Genomic DNA, 25358 nt, shown 5'->3' on the forward strand with positions numbered 1-25358 from the left:
GAAATAGGACTGGGAATCTACATTCCAGGGAACGCTGACACAGTGACTCCTGGAAATTACTTTGGGTAATACTGTCACAGAGGTACAATTTATGGGTCTGCGCTGGCGTGCTGCAGTCCATGGGGTCGCAGAGAGTCAGACACAACACACGACTGAGCAGCAACAACTAGTGTACAGGAGAAGGGCTGTCACTGCTCCTAGAATGGGAGAGAATTCAGAACGAGAATCGTCGTTCGGAGGGACCGAGCATTCTTTTTCCATTCCCTCACACAGAGAGTCACCCAGGAAGGCTCTTCCCCACTTCCTACGTCCCCCCTGCACCGCCCTCCAAGGAGCACACAGGAAGCGCACATTTTGGATCTCTGCACTGTGTCCCACTCTTTACGTCACCCCTTGCAGGAACTGCAACAGTCCTCTGATAATAATGCTGGTATTACTATGGCCCTTTTACAGGCAGACGGACTCAGGGAAGTGAAATCCCTTGCCCCAGGTTACACAGTTAAGGGAAAGAGCCTGGATTCAAACCCAAGACCTCAGGCCACCATCTGCTTCTCGTAGAGGGCTCATCAATTTCTAAGGAAAAGGATTCTTCTTCTGCAAAGACCACAGGAAGGGTCCTTGTCAACTGCTGCTACTGGCTAACTCCCCTGGCTCCCTCATGCCTCCCGACCCTGCTGACCCTCCGCTTGGCCTCATCGGCTTCCTCCATCCAGCGACCCCTCCACGTTCTCTGACACCGGTCCTCCCGCTTTCGCTGCTCTGTCCCCAGTCTGCTGTAGGATTGCATGGTCAGGCTCCATGATGACTCTCCCGTGATGCTTATCCTATCCTCTTTGAACCCCTGTCCTTTTCTTCCAGCCTCCTGCTAAAACCCAACCAGGACAAAGGCCACCCTCCTTCTCCATGCCCACCCACTGGGAACACGCCCCACTGCTGAGGGAAACCGTGTGGGCTCCCATTGAGTATTCATCAGTCTCCCTAAACTTCCACATTCAGTTTCCTCTGGCTTCCCCAGTGATTACCTTCAAGGGCTCTCCCTTCTCAGACCTTTCATTCTCATCAGCCCATCTAACCTCACCAGATAACTTTGCCTCCTCCTTTTCTGAGAATGCAGAATCCTTCAGCCACGAACTCCTTCCACCTGTGTTCACCAAATCCACAAGTCCCACCCTTGCTCTGGATTCAGTACCTTCTGAAGAGTGAATATTTAAGTTGATCCAAGTACATCTTGTGAGTCCCTTGAACAGCAAGGAGATCAAACGAGTCAATCCTAATGGAAATCAACCCTGAATACTCATTGGAAGGACTGATGCTGAGGCTGAAGGTCCAACCCTTTGGCCACCTGATGCGAAGGGCCAACTCAATAGAAAAGACCCTGATGCTGGGAAACACTGAGGGCAAGAGGATGAGATGTTTAGATAGCGTCACTGACACAATGGACACGAGTTTGAGCAAACTCTGGGAGACAATGAAGGACAGGGAAGCCTCTCATGCTGCAGTCCACAGGGGTCACAAAGAGTCGGACACAATTTAGCAACTGAACAACAACAAAGTTCATCTCATGAGCATTAATCACTGAAAAATTCAGTTTCTTTTATCCTTTGGGAGAGCTTTCTTATTTTCAGACTGAAATGTAAGTATTCACCTTATTTCATCATCGTTTCTGGTTAGGATATTAACCAGAGGGCATGACCACCATGATTTTATTGACAGCAGTCAACTTTATATTACTAAAGTATTCCTGGTTAAATTGTAGTACAGATCTTAGATCACTGGACCCCAAGTCCTAAAATTTTAAGGTTTAACAGAAATCTCCAGATTTCAAGCACAATGATAAGCATAAAAATTAAATAACTGAAATCTTTTAAACTTCAATGCGATACAAAAATAAAACTTCTCCCCAATCTCCAAGATATTTCCGCCTAAAGTATTTATCTTTAAAAGTAAGTGTAAAGATAGGGCTAGCTTGAGGTAAAAATGTAGAAGATTTTGCCTTAATCATTTCCTCCCAGTTCCTGATAGAATAGAAATACTTTAGGCAGCCAGACCTGGATTTCAATTACAGCACTGCCTCCTTCTACCTGAATAACCGTAGGTTAAGTTAACAAACATCACCCAGGCTCAGTTCCCTTATCTCTAATACCAAGTAAATAATATTTAGCTAGCAGAAAAGGAACTGAAAGAAAGTATTTAGAGTATTTGGTATGTGTTAGGTGCTCAATAATTGGTGGGCTTATTACTATTCTTTTCAATGTTCCTAGTAAAGTCATTCATATCGTAGCCTCAGATTTATACTGAGTATGTCTTTAGAGGAAGCACGGAGGCACACTTTTTAAAAAGACTTGGAAACTTCTGTTTCTAGTCATGAGGAAGCAACAGGGATAGAATCAAATCTTCGGCCTCAAGCAACCGAAAGGGAAGACAAGGGACTTTCCTGCCAGTCCAGCAGCTAAGACTCCTCGCTCCCAAAGCAGGGGGCCCAGGTTCGATCCGTGGTGGGGTGACTAGATCCCACATGCTGCAGCTAAGATCCAGCAGAGACAAATAAATAAATAAACAAAAATAAATGTTCAAAAAACACAAAATACATGAAATGACAGTTTTCAGGCATTGGACAATGGGAAGTAGAAGACAGTGATTACTGAGAGAATGGAGACAGGTGAAGTGAAATCCATCGATTGTCCCCGTCTGCTGTCTAGGAGGCTTCAGGGATTTACCTCAGGGAAGAGAAACTCAGACAGAGCCTGAGGGGGTACCTGAATTCAGTGTCTGAGGAGGCTGAGGTAGCTGGAAATTACAGGGCTGAGCACTGGGGAGGAAGGGGCTAATCAGAGAGCTGGCACTCTGGAGACCTTTGGATTGCTCCCCTCAAGACTTGGGATGAGTTTTGATCAGGCATGTGGGCAAGTACTAAGGCTGAGGAAAAAACCATGGGGGAGGAGGGGCAGGGGGAACCATTTCTGAAGCTCGCAAAGCTCTGGGAACAGATCAGATTTCCAATAGCCAGGCAGGGGAAACCTTGCAATGTACTTGGGTAAAGGGCCCAGTAGGGTATAGCCTCAGAAGTAGGATAAAATTATCTCCAGGCCAAAGGCTGCTCGAGACCCAACTACCCAAGCTCCAAAGAAAATCTTTGAATGAATTAAACTATTTTTAAAATATTGAAAGGAAAACAAAAAATGCTAGCACCTAATAATGTAAAATTCACAATGTCTGGCATCCATCAAAGAATTACTAGGCATGCAAAGAAATAGAAAAATATGGCCCATCAAGGGGAGAAAAACTAACCCAAAGAAGGACACTTTGAGACATCACATATAACAGAATTGGTCGATGAAGGCTTCCTGGGTGGCTCAGTGGTAAAGAATCTGCCTGCCAATGCAGGAGACATGAGACACGGTTCAATCTTTGGGTTGGGAAGATCCCCTAGAGAAAGAAATGGCAACCCACACCAGCATTCTTGCCTGGGAAATCCCATGGACAAAGGAGCCTGGAGAGCTACAGTTCACGGGTTTGCATAAAGTCAGACGCGACTGAGCATCTGAGCACCACACAAAAACAGCTATTGTAAATAGACTCCGTATGTTCTAGAAGGTAAATGAAAGCCTAAGCATAATAAGAAGAGATGGGAAAGATACAGCTTTTAAAAAGAAAAAGGAAATAATCTCACAGACATCAAATAAGGAGGAGGATGGCTATCGCTAACCTCGATTAACGACATAAAAGCTATCCTACTCCAAGTATCAGGTACAAAAGTGACTTTTCCAAAATTAATACATTTTATACAACTGATTATATAAAAAAATCAAATCATACATTCTTTCATCTATGTAGTTATTGAGCACTCAGCTCTGTGTTTGATGATGAAGAAATAGAAAGCTGAATTAGACATGGTTCTTGCTTATATAAGTGTACAGTCCAGCAGTCTGTTAAATAAATGATAGTCTAATTATATAAAGGCGTAACTCAACTACAACTCAAAAACACAACATCTAACACAGATAATGATAAGGCTATAAAATAAAAGGAAATAAAAAGAAATGAGATACAGAATAATACACACAATTATTCCATATTTACAAGTAAAAAGCTTTGAAATTAATTCAAAACAAAAACCTAATATACAGTAACATGCATGTGTGCATGTGCACACATGGGATAGAAATACACAAATTTATTTTAATATAGGAATTTAACTGTTTGGTTTTTCTTTCTGTTCCCAGATGCATTAGATGTCTACTATGAGGCCAGGATACAATTTCCCATTATGAAATGCAAATATTTCCCTTCAATTCATGTTACTGTCAAAAATATCAAAGCTTCTCCATCCCAGGGGAAGAAAAGGAAACCAAGAAAACTGGAGGATGTGTGTGTCTGTGATGTATATGCATATGCTGTTTAGCTCTAAGTCATGTCCAACTCTCTGTGACCCCATGGTCTATAGCCCAACAGGCTCCTCTGTCCGTGGGATTCTCAAGGCAAGAATACTGGAGTGGGTTGCCATTTCCTTCTCCAGGGGATCTTCCCGACCTAGGGATGGAACCCGGGTCTCCTTCATGGCAGGTGGCTTCTCTACCACTGAGTCACTTGGGAAGCCCATATGCATGTGTACACACATTATATATTTCTATGCAGCATGTGTATACTCAAATATATCCATCCATACATAAATATACATGCAATTCTATGAATATATTTTCTCTAGTTTTAGCCTAGTGGGTAGGAAAGTGACTTGCCTAGTTCAAAAGGCTAGTTGAATAGTGCATATACCAGGGTATGACAGACCAAAGACTAAGCTAATCAAGAGATGGGACACCAGCTTAAAAATTTTTTTTAATTGTTATGGCATACACAGGAAGAAAAAAATTACACATTGATAATTCAAAAGAAGTCAGTCTACCAAGAAGTAAATTTACACAGCAGGTAATACTTACGTGCTTCATTCCATGAAAGAGGAAAAAAAAATGACAGTATTTCAAATAACTATTGTGTTACGCAAGCACTTGAAAAGGGCTTTCATTTTACAACATCTCTAACCAACAAGGATATGAGCTGTTGTCACTTGTGGGGAGTTACTGGAGGACAAGCCTTGATTTGTCTGGAGTGACATCAATTACTGCACACGGTACCTAGTACAGGAAGGAGCAAACAGCTTCTGAAAACAAGTTCCCACAAATTCTCTTCCCTCTAGAAATACTGTAGACACACACACACCGTTAACAAAGCAGCAGAACACAAGCTTCAGGAGTGTGTGTGAATCTGCAGTGCCTATGGCAACGCCTGACACACAGCAGGTGCTCAGTCCTACAGCCAACCATTCAGCAGGTGCTCAGTACTCCAGGCTACCATTCAGTAGGTGCTCAGTACTCCAGGCTACCATTCAGTAGGTGCTCAGTACTCCAGGCTACCATTCAGTAGGTGCTCAGTACTCCAGGCTACCATTCAGTAGGTGCTCAGTACTCCAGGCTACCATTCAGTAGGTGCTCAGTACTCCAGCCAACCATTCAGTAGGTGCTCAGTACTCCAGGCTACCTTCCACCTCTTCTGTGATTCCCATAAGCCTCCGGGTGCGGGGCCAGATGCCTTCTACCACTCTTCAATCCAGGCCCTATAAAACAACCTGGGTGATTTTTTTTTTCTCTTTTAAACATGAGTCAGAGGTTGCTTCCCTGCTTGAACTCCTTCAAATAGCTTGCACTTCAAATAACATCTGTACCCCTCACTTTGGCAGGCAGAATCTGGCCCCAGCCAACCTCTCCACTCACACATTAAGGACCAGCCTGACAACCGCCCCCTCCCCCCCCACGCCAATCGCCTTCTCCTGCCCGCCCATACACACCTTTCATTTCCTTGCAAAAGCCAGGTCCTTACCACCTCAGGCCTTTCCACAGGGCATTTTCTGTTTTTAGAATTTTCTCATCTTCCCAAACTCGCCTTTTCCTCCTGCTACTGGAATAATTCTAATCTATCCTTGGGGTCTTGGCATGAATATAACTTCTTCAAGGGGACCTTATCTGAACACCCTCCAATCGCTCGGAGGCAAGTCAGGCTTCCAGCTCTCTTTGGTAACAGCCCACGATTGTAATTATATGATCATCTGCACAGCTATTTGGAAAACATCTGCTTCTTTAGAAATGTGTTTCTCCATAGGAGCATCACCTGTCTGTCGTGTAAACTGCTGTTTCTCTAGTGTCTTGTAAAATACACGGTGCATTATGAACCTTCAGTGATAGTGCAGTGAATGAATGAATACACCAATGTACCGTCCTGCTGTCCTGGGGAAAAAAGGGTAAATAACTGTGGAAAGTATAACAGAACTGTCAAAGAGACATGAAATCAGGTACATAAATTGTGAAATGTTAAGTCAAGGGCCTATTTGTTTTCTGACACTTAATAATGAGAAATCTTTCGACAAGATGGGAAATGAAAACAAAAGAGGACTGAACATCATCTTCTGGAGAGTCCAACCACTAAGCCCCCAGGTTATCTGCATCCCTTAATCATGCCAGTGTCACCATTAATATCGAGAGAGACTGAAAAAAAGGACGTTTGCTGGTTGGAGTATAACTTTCATTTAAAAACAAGTGTGTGGAATAGTTTACCATCAGACAGTTCTGAGTATCTCTGTGAGCTGGTGAGATAGCTTGGTTATAGTTCTCCAGGTTACATTTTTGAAGTCTCTGATGACTTCTCTTATTTCAGACCTTGGAATCCAGCAACAATAGAAATCGAGTGGGTCAAAGAAAGGAGAAGATGAAGGAGTTATCTGGAGATGTAACTGGAGCCTAGGCTGAGCCCTGCATGAGCAGCTGAGGGCCTATGTGTAACTTCACAGCAAAAGCGTAACTAGCGGAGACAGGAGTCAGTGGCCGTCCATGCGCCATGAGTGCCAAAGCAACATCTCCACACCCGCTTCTTTCATGAGCTCGAGACCCTTACATGTGACTGATCACCACGTGCTTCCTTCAACAGCTTCTTCATATTCAACACATCCAAAAAGGAACTCACCATCTTCTCCCCACTCCCCTTCTCCCTTCCCCGTTCTCAGTCAACGACCCCACCACTTACACAATTTCCAAAGCCAGAAACCCAGGATTTATGGATTTAATGTTGATTCTTCACTCTCCTTGCATTTCACACGGATTCAGTCATCAATTCCTTTTTTTTCCTCCCTTCTGTAATTAAATGTCTCCCTTCACTTCTCTCCCCACTGCTGTGACAATAATTGCCATTATTATCTCGTGTCTGGGTAACCGCTACGCCCTCCCACCAGATTTCTTTGCCACCAACCTTTCCCCACTCCCATCAGTTCTCTGTAGGACTTAACGCAAGTGCTCTGTGGAACTACAGCTCCACATTCCACATGGAAGTGATATCATATGATACTTATCTTTCTCTGGCTGACTTACTTCACTTGGTATGACAGTCTCTATGGGAGGGATAAATTGAGAGATTGGGACTGACATATACACATTACCATTTATAAAACAGATAACTAATAAGGACCTACTGCATAGTACAGGGAGCTCTACTTAATACTCTATACTAGTCTACACGGGAAAAGAACCTAAAAAAGAGTGGATGCACGTGTATGTAAAACTGATTCACTTTACTGTACACCTAAAAAGTGTACAGTCTTGTAAACCCAGCATACACCAATAAAAATGACAAAAAAACAAAAAACAAAAACAAGTAAAACACTAGAGCTCTAACCATCCGACTCTGCAGCTTACCACTCTTCAGCCATATCCTACGGCATCCTTTACTTGTTACTGTCACTACCACTTATCACGCTGATTTGTATTTGCTTATCCCTGCTTCTCTATTTCTCCCACTAGGCTCTCATACAGGAGAGTGAGGTCTATGTACTGTATTCCCAGTATTTAGCACCATGTCTGGCTTGATAAATCCGAGTTAAAAGAGAGATGCTTCAGGAGACGAAAGGATTTAACAAATTCCTCTTCATATTTGGGCATATTGCAGAGGATAAAGGTGTTCCTGGGAGGATTAGACAACCCAACAAGGAAGCTAGACAAGAAATATTCAGAGGAAGCAGAGTGGAATTAAAATGAGTGGAGGCATCCATGAGTGAGAGAGAGGAAGAGGATAGCTCATGTCCCCATGGGCTGTGAAGCTAAGCTCTTCTCAGAGTGGCAGGGAACAGGGGCGCGGAGAGTGAACTCAGAGTTTCAGAAGGAACTGCATGGTAGGAACCGAGGACCAACTCAGACACTTGTGAGGTTTAAGCCATGGTAAGGCACGTGGTGCTTCCACAGCCAATGGGGAGCTGTGATGCCTTTTCTGAACATGTATTTGAAACACAACAAATGTCACTCTAAGAAACTTGAAGTAAGAGATATATGTCCACTTTAAGTCAATAACAAGGCTTCCCTGGTGGCTCGGATGATAAAGAAACCACCTGCCAATGTGGGAGACCTGGGTTTAATCCCTACGTTGGGACGATCCCCTGGAGAAGGGAATGGCTACCCACTCCGGTATTCTTGCCTGGAGAATCCCATGGACAAAGGAGCCTGGAGGGCTACAGTCCATGGGGTCGCAGACAGTCAGACAAAACTGAGTCACTAACACACACAAAGTCAATAACAGCTAAGGAGACACTGCTGATGTTAGGAAAGAAAATTTCAAAAAGTTTAGAGCAAAGCAAGGTATAAACTCATGTCCAGAGAACATCCAGGAAATATTACCAGTTCCCAGGTGGACCTGGGCAAGCAACTTAACACCTGGTCAACTCAGCTGCTGCCTTCCAACCCTTCCAGTTGATGGTTATGACTCTGGAGGAGAAGCCAGGATATACCGGGAAGGGGGCAGCTGGTCGCACAGATGGTGTGAAGCTCGGGATTTGATATTCTCAGTTTCAATTGATGACACCAGAGATGGGGGGCTCATGGGAAATGACACTATGTATCACAGGAAACTGGGAATGAGCCTTCAGGCAACAAACACCAGACCACATGAGGATTATTGTGAAAGCTGAGATTAGGAAGTGACACTGCTCAGTGAAAACACAAATGCACACACACACACAGCTATAAACCAGATCACAGGGAGCATATCAGAGACGGCAACAAAAGACGGATGGATGGTCGTGGACTGGGATCTCCATAGCTGGAGGGAAAATCTGGCTTGACGGCAGTATTCTAATGTCTCGTGAGGTGTTAACAGATATTTGTTAAAGGCCAAGTTATGTTTGGGGAATCCAACATACACGCCACTACTCTTTCAAACTGCACATTAATGAAGTCAAGGCTCTGAGGAAACCCACAGAGAAAGCAATCATCACAGCCTTGTCTAACTCAATGAAACTATGCCATGTAGTGCCATGCAAGACGGACGGGTCATGGTGGAGAGTTCTGACAAAACGTGGTCCACTGGAGAAGGGAATGGCAAACCACTTCAGTATTCTTGCCTTGAGAGCCCCCAAAACAGTGTGAAAAGGCAAAAAGATAAAAGACTGAAAGATGAACTCCCCAGGTTGGTAGGTGCCCAGTATGCTACTCGAGATCAGTGGAGAAGGGTGAGATGGCTGGATGGCATCACCGACTCAATGGACATGAGTTTGAGCAAGCTCCGGGAGATGGTGGAGGACAGGGAAACCTGGCAGACTGCAGTTCGTGGGGTCACAAACAGTCGGACATGACTGAGTGACTGAATTGAACTGTGTTAAACCCATGGCAACTAGGCCACATAAACACTTACATGACATCCACCCTACCTAATGACTATAGGACACTGATGTTCCGTCAGGCCAGTTTAGAAAATCTGGACCTATGCTAATGCACAAGGTATGGATAATAGGAACAAATCAACAACAAAAAAATTTGAAAACTCCTCAAAACTATAAACATGTGGAATAAAATAAGTCTACAATACTATAAGGTGGTAAATATTATCTCATGATAAGCCAAGACTTTGAGTACGGGATTTAGGGCTGTAGTATAGGTGGTGCTAGTGGTAAAGAATCTGCCTGCCAATTCATGAGACATAGGAGACGCAGGTTTGATCCCTGGGTCAGGAAGATCCCCTGGAGAAGGGTATGGCAACCCACTCCAGTCTTCTTGCCTGGAGAATCCCATGGACAGAGGAGCCCGGTGGACTACAGTCCATGGGGTCACAGAGCTGGACATGGCTGGGTGACTGAGCATGCATGCGCTTACCAGCAGATTGTTCATTTTGGATAAAATAAGCAAATTTGATGAGATGATCTTGAGTAGCACTTCATATGAAGAAGGTAGATGGGGAAGTTCATGAAAGTGGGAAGGGGACTGTGGTGATGATGAAAGGGGAGGAAAATTAAAGAGGTGTCATCATGGGAGCTCACAATGACCCATCAGAATGGCATGACACGGCAACCATAAGTGCATTCGATTTCCTGGGAAATCCTTTTGCTAAAGTCAGAGGATGTGAAAAATGTGTGTCCTGCTTTGCTGATAATTCTGGTCTCCCAATAAATAAGGAAAGAATAGTAAGGAATGCAATTCAGTGTCAATTTGAACAGGCAAGGGACGAGCAGTTGGTCATTGAGAAATACCAGAAACTCTGGGAGAAAGCCAAGTGCTCAGAAAATCTAGCCTCTCTGTCATCCTGTCAGAGACATTTTAGAGGAGATTTCTTGGAAGGAAGGGTACATGAAATTATCTTTCAGTCCCTTCTGAGACATTAAAAGTTGCCTCAGACAGGAGCCAGCATGAAGACTGGGTGAGGGGCAACATTCTGCGGCTCTGTGATTATGGGGAAAAGAAATAAATAGCACCACCCATTAGGTACTTCTTATAAATATACAACAGGGCTGGCTGGAAGGACTGAAACAATGTGGAGGCAGAAAAAAAGAGAGATTGGTAGTACAGAACAGATACTTGAGAAATAGATTAAACATGCACAACAATTGAATTTCCCATAAAAGAAGAAAGTATATCCATGCAGGCATGGAAAATTAGGACTATGTATCAATTGTAGAGAGTGGGCAAAACCTTTCTGTATTTAGAAATAGAATACTCAAAAAGGACTCATAAAGGAAATATTAAACTTTGTTTTTTTTTAAAGAAATAATATTGACGAGGTGAAAAGCAGACAGGATAAATATTTTCAGAGAATATGAACTGCAAGATTAAAATAATTTTCCAGGCAAGAATACTGGAGTGGGTTGCCATTTCCTCCTCCAGGGGATCTTCCCAACCTAGGGATCAAACCCACATCTCTTAGGTCTCCTGCACTGACAGATTCTTGACCAACTGCACCACCTGGGAAACCCCTTTAGGCTGGATGCATGAGACAAGTGCTCGGGCCTGGTGCACTGGGAAGACCCAGAGGAATCGGGTGGAGAGGGAAGTGGGAGGGGGGATCAGGATGGGGAATACTTGTAAATCCATGGCTGATTCATGTCAATGTATGACAAAACCCACTACAATATTGTAAAGTAATTAGCCTCCAACTAATAAAAATAAATGAAAAAAAAAAACCATAAATGAAAGATTTACTCTGGCATTCTGGATCTACTCCTCATTATTGCTTGCTCTGCCACTAAGGAAAAATATTAAAGTGCTCTCTTTGAAAAAAAAAAAATGCTTAAAAGCAATGACCAAATACAAGCCAATAAAAAAAAATCACCCTGATCCTATGTGATAAGTGGATATAGCATGAAAGTAATCTATTTACAAAAGAGGAAATATGAATGAAAAATAAATGAAGGAAAATGCCATAATTTAAAAAGAGTAGTTATAAAATAATTTAAGGCAAAATAACAGGATACCACCTTTGCATATCAAGTTAGTAAATATTAAATATGCATTTATATTTTGGAATTCAATTGTCCAGTATTTAATAAGAAACTTGAAAATGTTCATTTATTTTGACCGACTAATTCTACATGTACGAGTCAATCTAAGGGAAACAATTCTAATTGTCGAAAAGTTCTATGCATAAAAAAGGTTCACCATAATATTGTTTGCTAAAAAACATCACAAGGAAGAAAGGAAGGAATAAGTGTTAATGTTTAATGAATGCTTACTATGTGTAGGTACTATGCAGTTATTGTATGTAATAAGTTATCATATTTCAATCTTACAACTGTCTCATGAAATAGATACAAATATCACTTTACAGAAAAGGTAAAATGCTTACACATACTTGAAGAGATTAAGTTCTCCAGAAACTTGGCTAGGAAGAGTAAAATAAAAGAAAAGAAAAAGGAAACAGCTTAAGTGCAAATACAGAAAAACTGGGGAAGATTTATTCAAAGGATTATTCTAAAATTTTAACATAAAACTAGAAAATGGAAAAAATAATTTAGGATAAGGTGTTAATAAAAATACATAATAGAGATTTCTATATTTAATAGTATTCAAATACTTCCATAGAGAAAAGACTGGAAGACAATACATACACAGTCCAAGCACAACAGAACTGTACCCTGAGCGAGCCTCGACCAAGGAAGGCTGTGGGCCGCCAGGAGAACAAGCCGAGTGTAGTTCACCTGATGGGTGGGGAGGGATGACGAAGGATGCTCCGGAAGACCCCGAAAGGCTCAGACGCAGCTTAAGCAGTTTGGCTAATACAGAAGATGGAGAATGTAATTCAGGGCAGATACGGTAAATCTTCTATAACGAGTAGGGCTGTAATTCTTTTCATGGTAAGTTGCTGGGAAAATCATAAATCGGTCATGGTTAAAACGTCAGAAGACTCAAAATCATAAGAAAAAAATAATGAATTATTGAGGTTGTGGCTTACCCTGGAAGTCATACAACACTATCTGAGAGGAGTGGAGGTGGAGACAAGAGTAAAGTGATTTCTGCCGTATGAATATTTCAATTAGGCAGCTGGGAAAATTTGGGACAGAAACATATAAATCTGTACTCTCTAGTTATTAGGAGGAAGTATTTGTCCAGATTAGCTTTAGGGAAAAGGGGTCTGGATAAACACATGTTCAAATGATAGAAAATGTCATTTATGTGCATACACACACATCCCATAAAAGACTAAACCTCTACTGCATTTATTTTATAACATTTTGGAGAATTTTATAAATAGCCTAAGTTTAATGTTTTGTAATGTTAATATCTGACTTTTCTTTTTCTGTCTCCCACCTTCCTTTGTTTCCTGTCCTCTCTTCTCCTTTGTTATGTTATAGAAGAAATGGCATACTATTATATGTATATGCGTGTACATATATGCTTGTATTCATGTGCACACTGCCAGACACAGTACCTGTAACTTACTACAGCCAGTTTAGACTCTTACATGTACTGTCCTATTGACAAAACAAAAACAGAAAATCAAGTGTTTGTTCAACTCAGCTCAAAGTACATACCTCTGTGGGTGTGAAACTTAGTAACTCTCCAAAGGCAGGAGGTTTATACTTAAAGTATACTGTCTACTCTCATATAACTTGATGGGCAAAAGTGAGTTGTTCTGACATAGAAGAATGACCGTAGTGTAATTCCAATCCCAAAGAAGGGCAATGCCAAAGAATGTTGAAACTACTGCACAACTATACTCATTTCACATGCTAGCAAGGTAATGCTCAACATCCTCCCAGCTAGGCTTCAGCAGTACATGAACCAAGATATACAAGCTGGATTTAGAAAAGGCAGAGGAACCAGAGATCAAACTGGCAACATCTGCTGGATCACAGAAAAAGCAAGAGATTCCAGAAAAACATCTACTTCTACTTCACTGATTATGTTAAAGCCTTTGACTGTGTGGATCATAAGAAACTGTGGAAAATTCTTCGAGATGGGAATACCAGACCACTTTACCTGTCTCCTTGAGAAACCTGCATGCAGGTCAACAAGCAAGAGTTAGAACCGGACATGGAACAACAGACTGGCTCAAAACTGGGAAAGGAGTACGTCAAGGCTGTGTATTGTCACCCTGCTTATTTAACTTCTATGCAGAGTACATCACGTGAGACGCTGGGCTGGAGGAATCACAAGCTGGAATCAAGATTTCAGGGAGAAATATGAATACCTCAGATATGCTGATGATATCACTCTAATGGCAGGAAGCAAAGAGGAACTAAAGAGACTCTTGATGAAGGTGAAAGGGGAGAGGAAAAAAACGTGGCTTAAAACAACATTCGGAAAACTAAGATCATGCCATCTGGTCCCATCACTTCATGGCAAATAGATGAGGAAACAATGGAAACAGTGACAGACTTTATTTTCTCGGGCTCCAAAATCACTGCAGATGGTGACTGCAACCATGAAATTAAAAGATGCTTTCTCCTTGGAAGAAAAGTTATCAAAAAATCTTGATGGCATATTAAAAAGCAGAGACATTACTTTGTCGACAAAAGTCCATCTAGTCAAAGCTATGGTTTTTTCAGTAGTCATGCATGGATGTGAGAGTTGACCCATAAAGAAGGTTGAGTGTTGAAGATTTGATGCTTTTGAACTGTGGTGCTAGAAAATAGTCTTGAGAGTCCCCTGGAGAGAAAGGAGCTCAAACCAGTCAATTCTAAAGGAAATCAGTCCTGAATATTCATTGGAAGGACTGATGCTGAAGCTGAAGCTCCAGTACTTTGGCCACCTGATGCGAAGAACTGACTCATTGGAAAAGACCCTGATGCCGGGAAAAATTGAGGGCAGGAGGAGAAGGGGACGACAGAGGATGAGATGGTTGGATGGCATCATCAACTCGATGGACATGAGTCTGAGTAAACTCCAGGAGATAGTGAAGGACAGGGAAGCCTGGTGTGCTGCAGTCCATGGGGTCGCAAAGAGTTGGACATGACTTAGTGACTGAGACCAGGGTTTGATCCCTGGACGGGGAAGATCCCTGGAAAAGGGAATGGCAACCCACTCCAGTATTCTTGCCTGGAGAATCTCATGGACTGAGGAACCTGGTGGTCTATAGTCCATGTGGTTGCAAGAGTCGAACACAACTTAGTGACTAAACCACCACAGTAACAAGACAGACTAATAACTGTCAGTTTTCCATTGAAAATTCTTGAAAGGCAGAGAGGCAGGGACCACGCCTGCACCAGGACAGTGCCTCAAAAAACATGTGTTAAGTGAGTGAATAAGTTGAGTAAAGTAGATACTACAGGAGACCTAAGCATCTTTCCAGGCAGCACAAACCCCATCTCACTGATAACATCTTTCCTCAGAGCCCCGGGCATTGATCCTTCTGGAAATTACCATAGTACTAGTCTAAACCACCTCTTAGCCCATGATTCTACACATCTATTTTTTACTTTTTTGCTGGTTGTTAGTCACTATGTTTTTCAATTTGGGGAGACACGTTCCCTGAATCCTCAAGGACGATTATATATGTATATATTTATTCTATTTCCCAAAGCACATGGAAAATCAGCAACAAATGTGTTAAATTCAACGATGAACTCTTTCCAAAGATGACCTACTTTGTGACGTCCCCAAACATTTTCTCTCTCAAATGCATTACTATTACGACAACTCCAAAATACGATGGAAAGAAACCAGGGAACACAATGTCAGTTGACTTGGGTTTCTAAGTCTTGCCACTTCAGTGCTGGAAAAGCCACCCACCCAAACTCCGGGCCCCTCTTTCCCTATTTTTAACGTGGGAACACGAACTTGAGCCGCAACCGCCATCAGGACCTACTTGTCCCAAAGAGAAGACTGGGATCAAGTGCTGTAACATCCGGGGAAGAGTTTTGCAAATTGGAAAGCAAATATTAGCTCTACTATTTACCTTTTTAAAATACAAAATTCATGTTGCAATGCCATCGGTGAGAGATACTGCGAGTGAGTTTTTTCTGAGAATGGCTGTTAGGCAGAAGAGCGAGGTGACGAGGAGGACAAGACTCTCAGGCGCATGGCCCCTGCCAAACATGCCCTGGGCATAAATCCCAGGCCAGGCTCGACACTTGTGCTTGGAAAGAATATGAGGTGCCAGGCACCCAAGCCTGCCGGCACGGCTGCAAGCATCTTCCAACCCCAGAGAGAGCTTACCTGACACAAGCTGCTGCCCGGGCAACCCCACGGGAACCATGCCCAAGTTATTCATGGCGGTGGCCCAGGCGGTGGGGTCCGTCACCGACATGTTCAGCTGGGTCGCGTCTATTGCGATGCTCCCCAAACCATCGGCTGCTGCAGGTGGGAAAGCAAACTGACTTAGATTCCACCGGCGAGGGGGTCTGAAAACAAATCACTTTTCTAGAGACATGAGGCTTCCTTTAAGCACATTCCCAAACCACAAAAAAATACGGCACTGTAATCTACACCAACACTTTCTCCAGACGTCAACATGACAGAATACATTCTGGGAGGAAATTTAATGACATGCAGTTTATATCATACTCAGCGTGCCATTAAGGACGCACCTTTGGGGGGAAAAAAAATGAAGAATCACTTCCTTTTCCCAGGGAAACATTAGTTAAGTTCCCCAATGGAGAGGACTCTTTGGGTAAAACAAGTCAATTGGCTAAGAATAAGAATAATTTGTCTGTTTGCGAGTGTAATTCTGAAGCAGGCACACCCTCTAACTATATAATAAAAATCTCCAAATTCAGTTGTCGAGCAGTCAAAGCGGTCCTGATTGAATTTATTAAGACTTACCTTATAACACATTCCATCCTTAACAAATAATTAACATTCGCACCTTAAATGCAGGTGTCTGCCTGAAGTGACTCCCAAAATATTTCTTACAAACACAGACTTTCATTAAGGCAAAATAAATAATATTGAAAATGAAGAGCACAGAGCTAAAAAGAAGACAGCAAAATATATCAAATGGGGCTTGATGCTCTAAAAAAAAAGAAATTTATTTTCTCAACTATCTTTGTTTAAAGTCTTCATTGAGTTTGTTACAATTTTTGCTTTTGTCTTATGTTTTGGTTTTTCTGGCCTGGAGGCATGTGGGAGCTAAGCTCCCTGATGGGAGGGATCTAAACCACGCCCCCTACACTGGAAGGCCAAGTCTTGACCACCAGACCACCAGGGCAGTCTGAGTTAACTCTCTTTGATGTTCACTAGTTCCACGGCCTGGCCTTTTTGAGGAACCCAGGCTCCCAGTTCAACACATGTTTTCATGGCTGGGGAGCCTTTCCACTACGATGTGAAAGGTCCAGTTTGTGTCCTGTGCTGGCCACCGACATTTACCTGCAGCCATCATCTGAGGAAGCTGCTGGGAACACTGGGTGATGCTCTCAACGCCGCCTGCATCTACGACTGAATGACGAGCATCCTGAGGGGCAGGAGCGCTCTGATGGCTGAGTGCAGGGTCCCCGCGGACATCATCGGGCTCTGCAAAAGGGGGAGAGCACTGGGGTGAGAAAGCCTTCCGGGGCAAATCTGTTGTCTACTTCAAACAAACAACAACAGCAAGCAAACAATGGTGACCGGCAGTGGCAGGCACAGAAGGGAAGCCACCTCCTCGTAGAGTCTCGGTTTCGGAGCCCGGGAGACGTGAGGGTCCACTAGTGACCACCTGGAGCCGGGCCGGCTGAATAAACAGCCCGTCTGTGGAGCGGCTAGTACCTGGCCTCCAGCTGAACAGACTTCACAAACGGGGCTTATCAGGCCCCGCACAGCCTCCTTCACACAGGGCACATCAATGGAGAGGGCAGACTGGGGCTACATGTGATTTTTTTTAAGTTCAAAAATTAACTGATGTTATTTTCGAAGACAGTCGTCTGTGAAATGTATTCAGAGAGGGAGAAAAAGTGGGGAAAAGGAGAAAAAAAGAAAGAAGCTATTCACGGTGAGGTTGGTAAAGGATGTGCCTAGAATACAATCATGCAGAAAGGCGAAAGGGAAGAACGGCATGCCGCCTGCCTGTCGAAGAAGTGCAGACGGTGATGGGGCCACTGAGGAAAAGCACTTGTTTTTTTTTATTTCTATGACAAGATATGTTTAACTGGCTGTACCTTGTTCGGTCTGAGTTTTCCTGAGAATTGCACAGCTTATATATAAACATATTTTTATAAGCCTTTTCACAGCACTTTTCTAACCCAAAAGAAAAACATGATAAAACATTACAAAAAGTTGCAAAGGTCCCCTCTAGATTTCACTATTTTTAAAATGCTATGCTTTCTCTCTATCCTTAAAAATGCAAAAACATACCATTCCTATGTACGTGTTAATTGCACTTTCACCTGTGTGAGACTAGAAGATAAAACATATCACTTGAATTTTACATAGATGGGTAAAACAACTGGATGCAAAGTACTTAATTTTATTTAGGTATCCACTTAGAAATTTTTCTAACATGTGCTTCTCTTAACAGGTATTTTAGAATTAGTATTATAGTCTGTGTGTTAGTGTATCTAGTATGAAGATTGGCCCTTTGATTTCTTTGATTCTTAGGTAGAAGAATCAGTGATCCCTTTGAACACTGTACTTTCAAAAAATAAATAAATAAAGAAGACAAAGAAAAAACTTATTTCCAGGTGAGTATAAGTTTCATTCAAATGGAAGCTCAGGTTTCAATATCTCAAGGCTAGGTGAGAATTGAGCAAATTGCTTCTCTGGTCTCCATGAAGCCCTAACCCTCAGCATAGTGTCATGAGAAATGGGAGGGAATTGCTTCCAATAGTCCATCAGGAAGATGAAACCTTTTCATCAAGAAGCAGTGAAATGATTCCAATTTTTGGAGCAAACTGTACTCAGGACAAATGTTTTATACCGTGCAATTAGACTCTTCCACCCAAATGAATTCAGAATGTGTTTATGTATTACATGTATCAATTATCTTAGGTAATGAATGCCATCAAAGAGATTCTCACCATGTAAAATAAAGCCAATAACATCAATGCATAGGTAACCAAAAGCCTGCCCTCTCTCTGTCCACACACCAGCGACATTTCTATGGTAAAACCTTAAAGCAATTTTCTTCTCTCCACATCCACCTATTTCAGAACCCCAAAGCAGAGCCAGGCTAGAAGGTGTTCATTCTTTTGCTCAAATGGCCCAGTGGTAGAGGCAGTTCGGATCACTGCAAGGTCACTATCTGTCTTACTTATCGCCCCACTGAAGTTTAGTTGGCTTGCTTTTTTCTTTTCTAGCTCAAGTTCTCCCCAAATGGGTATTAATCACAACTTTTTTCTGTCCAATGAGTCTGCAATTCTGGAACACTGTATCAGAGAACATCCCTTTATTGTGTAGGCTTTATGACTCTAGCCTGACCGGCCATGTTTCACTTTGCCTTTTTCGCTATAGTGTTTTAGGGGTGGTGGTAGATCTTCTTGGTTTTTTAACTGTCTGTTCCCGTGTCAGCTTTCACTTTAATGACTGCGGTCTTACAAAGGGGCATCAAGTGTCCTGGTGGCCCATAGCTTCTACTTACACTTTTCATCACCATCTTAATAAACTACTGTTTCACAGAGAGAAAACACTAACAAACTGCTACTGTTTCATCAAAAAAAGTATTGCTTCCTTGGCAAGCTGTGGTTTGCAAACCTAAATCTACCCCCTGACGAGACTGTGGCATTCAGTGAATTACATCTCTTCAGTCTGCCAACCCAGGGCTTTGAGTGACATACAACTTCATGTGGCCGCCACGCACCTAGAACAGTGACTCTGAAGGACGTTCTGCCATGTCTCAGGCATCTCCAATAGTCTGAGGGATGCCTCGCAATTCGTCACAGCTTTTAAATTGCTTTATCACTTGGCTTGGGAGGAAGGTGATATTTTAAATTAATTATTATTCAGTAATTTATGAATAGTTGCAAGAGTGATTTTTATACTCTGCTAACATCTATTGTTCCTATTGAGTACCTGCCTCTAAGTGATTCAAGGCCATAATACTTAATTTATCATTCTAATCAATTTCTCTGCCTTAGTTTTCTTATTTCTAAACTACACAAAAGATTGATATTCTTAATGATGTTTATTTACACAAAGACATGTGGGGAGTTAAAAATTGTAGCTAATAAAGCACTTGGAATATAGCAGGTGTTGATTATTATTATTTTATTTGGAAGTGTAGCTTGACATTAAGGGACCCTGGGATCTTGGTGTTCCACTGGATAATTATGTAATTAATTTTAAAACAGTTAGTAACACTTAATATTTCTAAAAGTAAGTGCTGCCCTAGTTTTATGTGTCATATCTAAATTGTACCAGAATATTTCTTCCTTTTACACTGTCCGTTTACAAAATAATGTAATTTAAAAGATGTATAAATGTTTCTCTCTAGGTTTTTTTTTTTTTTTTCCTAGCTATGAAACCACGAAACCCTTCAAGAGATTCATGATCAACCGTGAAATTGGCAGTTTCTATTTACAGCTTTTAGTGAGGTAAGATCATTCCCAAACAATCAGATGCATAAAATGCCTAGGATAACAATACAGTTTTGACAAGGGTTCAACTGAAACCTAACCTGTTCTTTGTTAAGTTTCATTCAAGTACAAAATCTCACAATTTCATAATTGTTCAATACAATATATTTATACTCAGGATTTTACTGGGCTGTATCAATGGAGCAAATAGCTTTTGAGACTCACCAAACCTAAGAAAATATTACTTCGCCTAAAAGAAAGACACAGGCTTCTCCTGTCTAACAGAACTCTTTCTACCTGGCCAACTCTTACAGGTCCCAAGCATACATACACACATGCACACGCTGTAATATAAATCCCTCATGCTATGAGTAATAAAAATCCATCTACAACTGTCCACAGAACAGATTCCTGTTAAAAAAGGGTGAGTATTGAATTTTTTTCTTTTTTAAAAGAACGATCTGTTCGACCTAAGTCCTTAGGTTCATGCCTGCTTTAATAGAAGAATAACTATACTGAGGAAGTCAGATTTATTAGTGTCTTGTTGAGAGTTGATTCCAAAGGAAACCTCTCTCATAGGACATCTGAAACGTTTTTAATTTACAGGAAGTAGTCATAGCATTATCATGGGTTATATTTATAGTAAAAAGAAAAATGCATTCCCAAAGCTCTACTTTCTGCTTCTATTACTAAGAAAATATTCTTGCTTTGATCTCCATGTAGTCGGTAGGATGCTCTCTGGAGGTTATGGAAATGCTCATAGTTTAAAACAACATAGAATATTGTTAAACTGACATTACTTATGTTTTAACTCCACGATTTTTAAGCAACTACTTAGGAATAAAGGAGACATTTCTGCTTCCTATAATGGTAAACAGTAACTCAGTAATTTTCCCACTGAGGAACAACCAGAAGAGCCTATCTTTCATCAGTTTTATAAAACACTCACTGTTATCTCTTCAAACACAAAAGGATCACAAAGACATGTTTAAATTATGGAAATGAATTACTTAACAGGCTTCTAAGGAGAACAGGTTCTCTTAACTGATCTAGGATCTGGGTGGAATCTGTAAGTGTCAAGGCAGAGTGGAGTTGCTCTGCAAAATGTGGTTAAAAAGAAAAAGGACACCAAGGCTAAGTGCTTTGAGGAGGGGAAGAAAGAAGGGATCTTTGGGGGTCACTCATGAGAAAGGGGGACTTCAGAGAAGAGAAATGACTAAATCAGACTTACTGGGAAATATACAACATAAGTCTTGCCCCTGTCCCCTCTAAGGAAATGTCAGTAAAGACTACATTACATCTTATTAATAATTTTTATGTGGGGGTAATTCTTGGATGCTGGATACCCTTTAGAGGAGAGAGCGTGAAGAGGATAACAAGGATGCAGTTGATGACAGAGACAACTTAGGGTACTACGTGATAACACACGATAAAGTTTCCATATCTGTTGAACATAGAGGATGTTGGATATTAATGATCAATGTCTCCTGATTAGTATGGAATAAAAGGATTAATGTTTTGAAGAAGAGATTTCTATTATATTAAAGTTTATGAGGAATGAGATTTTGTGGGGGAATTTCTGATGAGAGAATTGCAAGGTAGGAATATTACATCAACTAAAGCTAGAAAGGTCCTACTTGGTAATGGAAGAGAAAAAGCTGCCTCTTGGGAACAGTACAGGCAGAGGAAGGAACTGGGCTGAGGTCGACTCAGGCAGGGTTGAACCCTGCAGTACTTTCTATCAAACCTGTGAAATCGACGGGGCTTTTTTTAATAAAGCCTGACCTATAACCTTTTGTATTGTACTGGTATGTTCATGAAGTCACAAGACTCTCTTCAAAGGGGCCATGATGTGACATGTCTCACAGCCCGACGCACCCGAGGAGAAAAATGCCATTTCTGTTCTGAGTAATTTTAGCTTGTCCTTTGTGGCTCAGCTGGTAAAGAATCTGCCTGCAATGCAGAAGACCTGGGTTTGATCCCTGGGTTGGGAAAATCCCCTGGAGAGGGGAAAGGCTACCCACTCCAGTATTCTGGCCTGGAGAATTCCACGGACCGTATAGTCCATGGGGTCACAAAGAGTCAGACATGACTGAGCGACTTTCACCTTCTTTTAAGGCAAGAAGACAAAGGAGATATGTATTCTCTCCGCTGCGTTCCCACAGCGCTCTGCGTTCTGTACACCAGCATTTGGAACTTCACACTCTAATTAGCTGTTTATGTCTACATCCCTGATAAACAACATACTTAAAATGATCATGGAAACTGATCATGTTTGCATACCCTGCAGCAAGCAAGCACAGTACCTAGAATTATGACAGATGCTCAGTATACATATAAAACTGTGCATCAGTCTATACAATATATTTAAATCATTATGTATAAATTACATATTATATATATATGTTTTTCAAGAAAATTCGGGCATAAAAGGAAGGAAAGAAAGTAAAAAGGAAAATAACAGAGGGAAACAAGGAAGTAATAAGAGAACAAAAAGACAGAATACAGTTCCAGGGTCCAATCTCAAAGGCTGGAGGTTTGAAAGCTAAAGAAAAAAGGGAAAACTGCCATTGAAAACTAGAATACAAGATGATATTTAAAACATCAAAGACAATTTTTTAAAATGTTAGATTTTTCCAGATGAGCTCTTGGTGCACTTAACAAGTCACTATCCAAGAGCTAAGACCCCACACCTCCCTGGTAACCAACACAGGGTCATAAGCACGTGACTGAGATGTCCTCCTTTTGTGAGACTTCTTCCCAGCTGTTCTCTGGAGGAGCCGAAATCCATAAATAACAGCATCATCAGGTCCATTAAGCAGTACATTAGTGTAACAAAGGCATATAGGTATAGTGCTAAAGACGTGAAATCAGGGTAAGAAAGGGAAAGTTTCCATTTGGCAGGCACCGCAGAGGATAAAAAGCAGGTCTGGCCATTTCTCAAACACAAAATGCCATTAAGGGTCTGTGATTATATCCTCCATTTTCCTACTTTGTCGAGTAGCCAATTTTAAACTACAAATCATCGTCCTTCCAGCTGAGGGGAGGACATGGTTACTGAATGGATGATGAAGTTTTGCCCATGACATATCCATCTCTGAAGAACTGGATGCTGAGAGAGGGGAGTAGGGACGGAATATGAGAGAAACAGAAGGTCTCCCTCTGAAACGATGCGATCAAACAAAAGAACCAACTTTGCCAAAGAGATAACTCAACCAGCATGGCAGGACAGCAGATAAAGCCAATTATCTTTTGACACAAAGACAAACACTGTTCGGCATTACTTACGTAATTACGTGCAGAGAAATGACAGAGGGAAAATTATTTTGTTTTCAGGAGCTCTTTGCTTTTAAAAAAATTACACTTTAGATTTCTAAGCAGAACAAAGTAATAAATGAGAAAGCTTGAGACCACAGGAATAAAGTACTTCTCTTTCCATTAAAAACAGAAATGAAAAGAAAATAGGGCTGGACACTACTATGATAATATATATTTCAAAGTCTTTGCAGAGGCACCTTCCGTACTTAGGATAGTTCAGATTTTCTGAACAGGGCAATATTATACTTGAAAGTTGTTTATGAAACATGTAATAGGTCAATTAAGTCCCCTCACTAATGGCTGCCTACCAATGGGGACAAACACACCGAAGTTCATAGAATATCAATATTCTAACCTGAGAGTTCATCACTTCTAACTTCACCCAGATACAAAAGTCCCCAAAATGTTGCTGACAGTGAACCCTTTCATAACAGCCTTAAAAGTTCAAATCTCCCTGCGGCAGAGGCCTTATCTGGAAAACAAGATATTTGAGCTCTGTCTTTCAATCCTGCCTCTACAGTGATGTCTGGCCTTGGGCAAGTGACTCTTCAAGCCCCTCAATGGGGATATTGAGGTATAACATCAATATCTGCCAAATTAGTCAGCCACGGACAAGCCTATAAAAGGAAATTAAGGACGGGTGTCCCCTGGGGGTCCAGTGGCTGAGAATCCGCCTTGCAAGCAGGGGATGCCGGTCTGACCCGCGGCCCGGGGAGGTCCCACATGCTGTGGGACGACTGAGCCCATGAGCCACGGCTACTGAGCCCGTGCCCCTTCGGGCCTGTGCTCCACAAAGAGAGAAGCCGCCGCAGTGCAACTAGAGGGTACGCCTCCCTCTGTGCGCCTGGAGAACGCAGCAATCAAGACCCGGTGCAGCCAAAAATCAGGAAGAGAGAAAAAGTAAACAAGGGCATATCAGAGAATTCTTGCTTCCCCTCAGCAGACTAGCTTTTCCTGCGGGCACCTGCTCTGTTCTCTCTTCTTCCCATTGAAAAAGTTCTACAGAGCAGACAATGTAAGCAGAAGGCTGGAGCTCCCTAAAAGCTTCTCTTGAAAACTATGGGACCTGCATGGAGAACAGCAGAGAGAACAGAGGAGGAGTCCTTTGGAGAAAGACGGTAACGCCCCCCGAAAAGGCTTCAGGTCAGCTTCCGGCTTCAGAGACACAGCCATCATCGAGGGTGAGGGAGAATGCATGTACATGGACGGCTGAGTCCCCCGCTGCTCACCTGAAACTCTCACACACTGTTTGTTAACTGGCTCTACCCCAATATAAAACAAAAAGTTGTTCTGTTTTTTTTTTTTTTTAAAGAGAGAGGTAATCTCTATAAACCATAGGCAGTCCCGCAAATCAAAGAACATTTTTTTTTTTAATGGAATGCAGTTGTAGAAAGGCATATTGGTCATAAACTGATCATTTTGAACCATACTTATGCACTGAAAGTGATTTCTGGAAACATCATCTTATGTAAGGGAAAGTAGAGGACATGTAACCCTACAATTTGTGCTGTCTGGTACTCAGCTATTTTTTTTGTTTTTTTTTTTAAATTACAGTCTCATATCACACCTTGACCCAACCATGGAAAATATTTAATAAGCTACAGAGTGGAACACTTTAATGGTAGAGGGTGAAAAAAGTGACCCTTAAATGGTTGCAAACTCTGGTAAATGAGTTATATGTTTTTCAAAAAGCCTTGAGCAGAGCTCTTTAATCTATGGAAATCTACCTACAATAAAACCTGGATAGGGCCGTGACCGGTATGAGCTGGTTGCTCATCCTGTTTAATCTCTCTCCTTGGAGGGTCAACAAGAACATGTTAGT

At 41.9% G+C, this 25358-nt stretch overlaps 1 protein-coding gene across 1 annotated transcript in view; it reads right to left on the minus strand.

Moving 5' to 3' along the window:
• Window positions 1-25358, minus strand: part of ENOX1 (ecto-NOX disulfide-thiol exchanger 1) — a 478202-nt gene that overhangs the window by 225226 nt on the left and 227618 nt on the right. Inside the window, exons 3-4 of the mRNA XM_043478063.1 lie at window positions 17100-17243; window positions 15951-16088 (exon numbers count right to left, since the gene is read on the minus strand). Of these exons, the coding sequence (XP_043333998.1) occupies window positions 15951-16088; window positions 17100-17112 (151 nt within the window). The 5' untranslated portion in view covers window positions 17113-17243. The remainder of the gene's footprint in view (window positions 1-15950; window positions 16089-17099; window positions 17244-25358) is intronic.

Source organism: Cervus canadensis, chromosome 9 (assembly GCF_019320065.1).
Source record: "Cervus canadensis isolate Bull #8, Minnesota chromosome 9, ASM1932006v1, whole genome shotgun sequence".
NCBI lineage: Eukaryota > Metazoa > Chordata > Mammalia > Artiodactyla > Cervidae > Cervus > Cervus canadensis.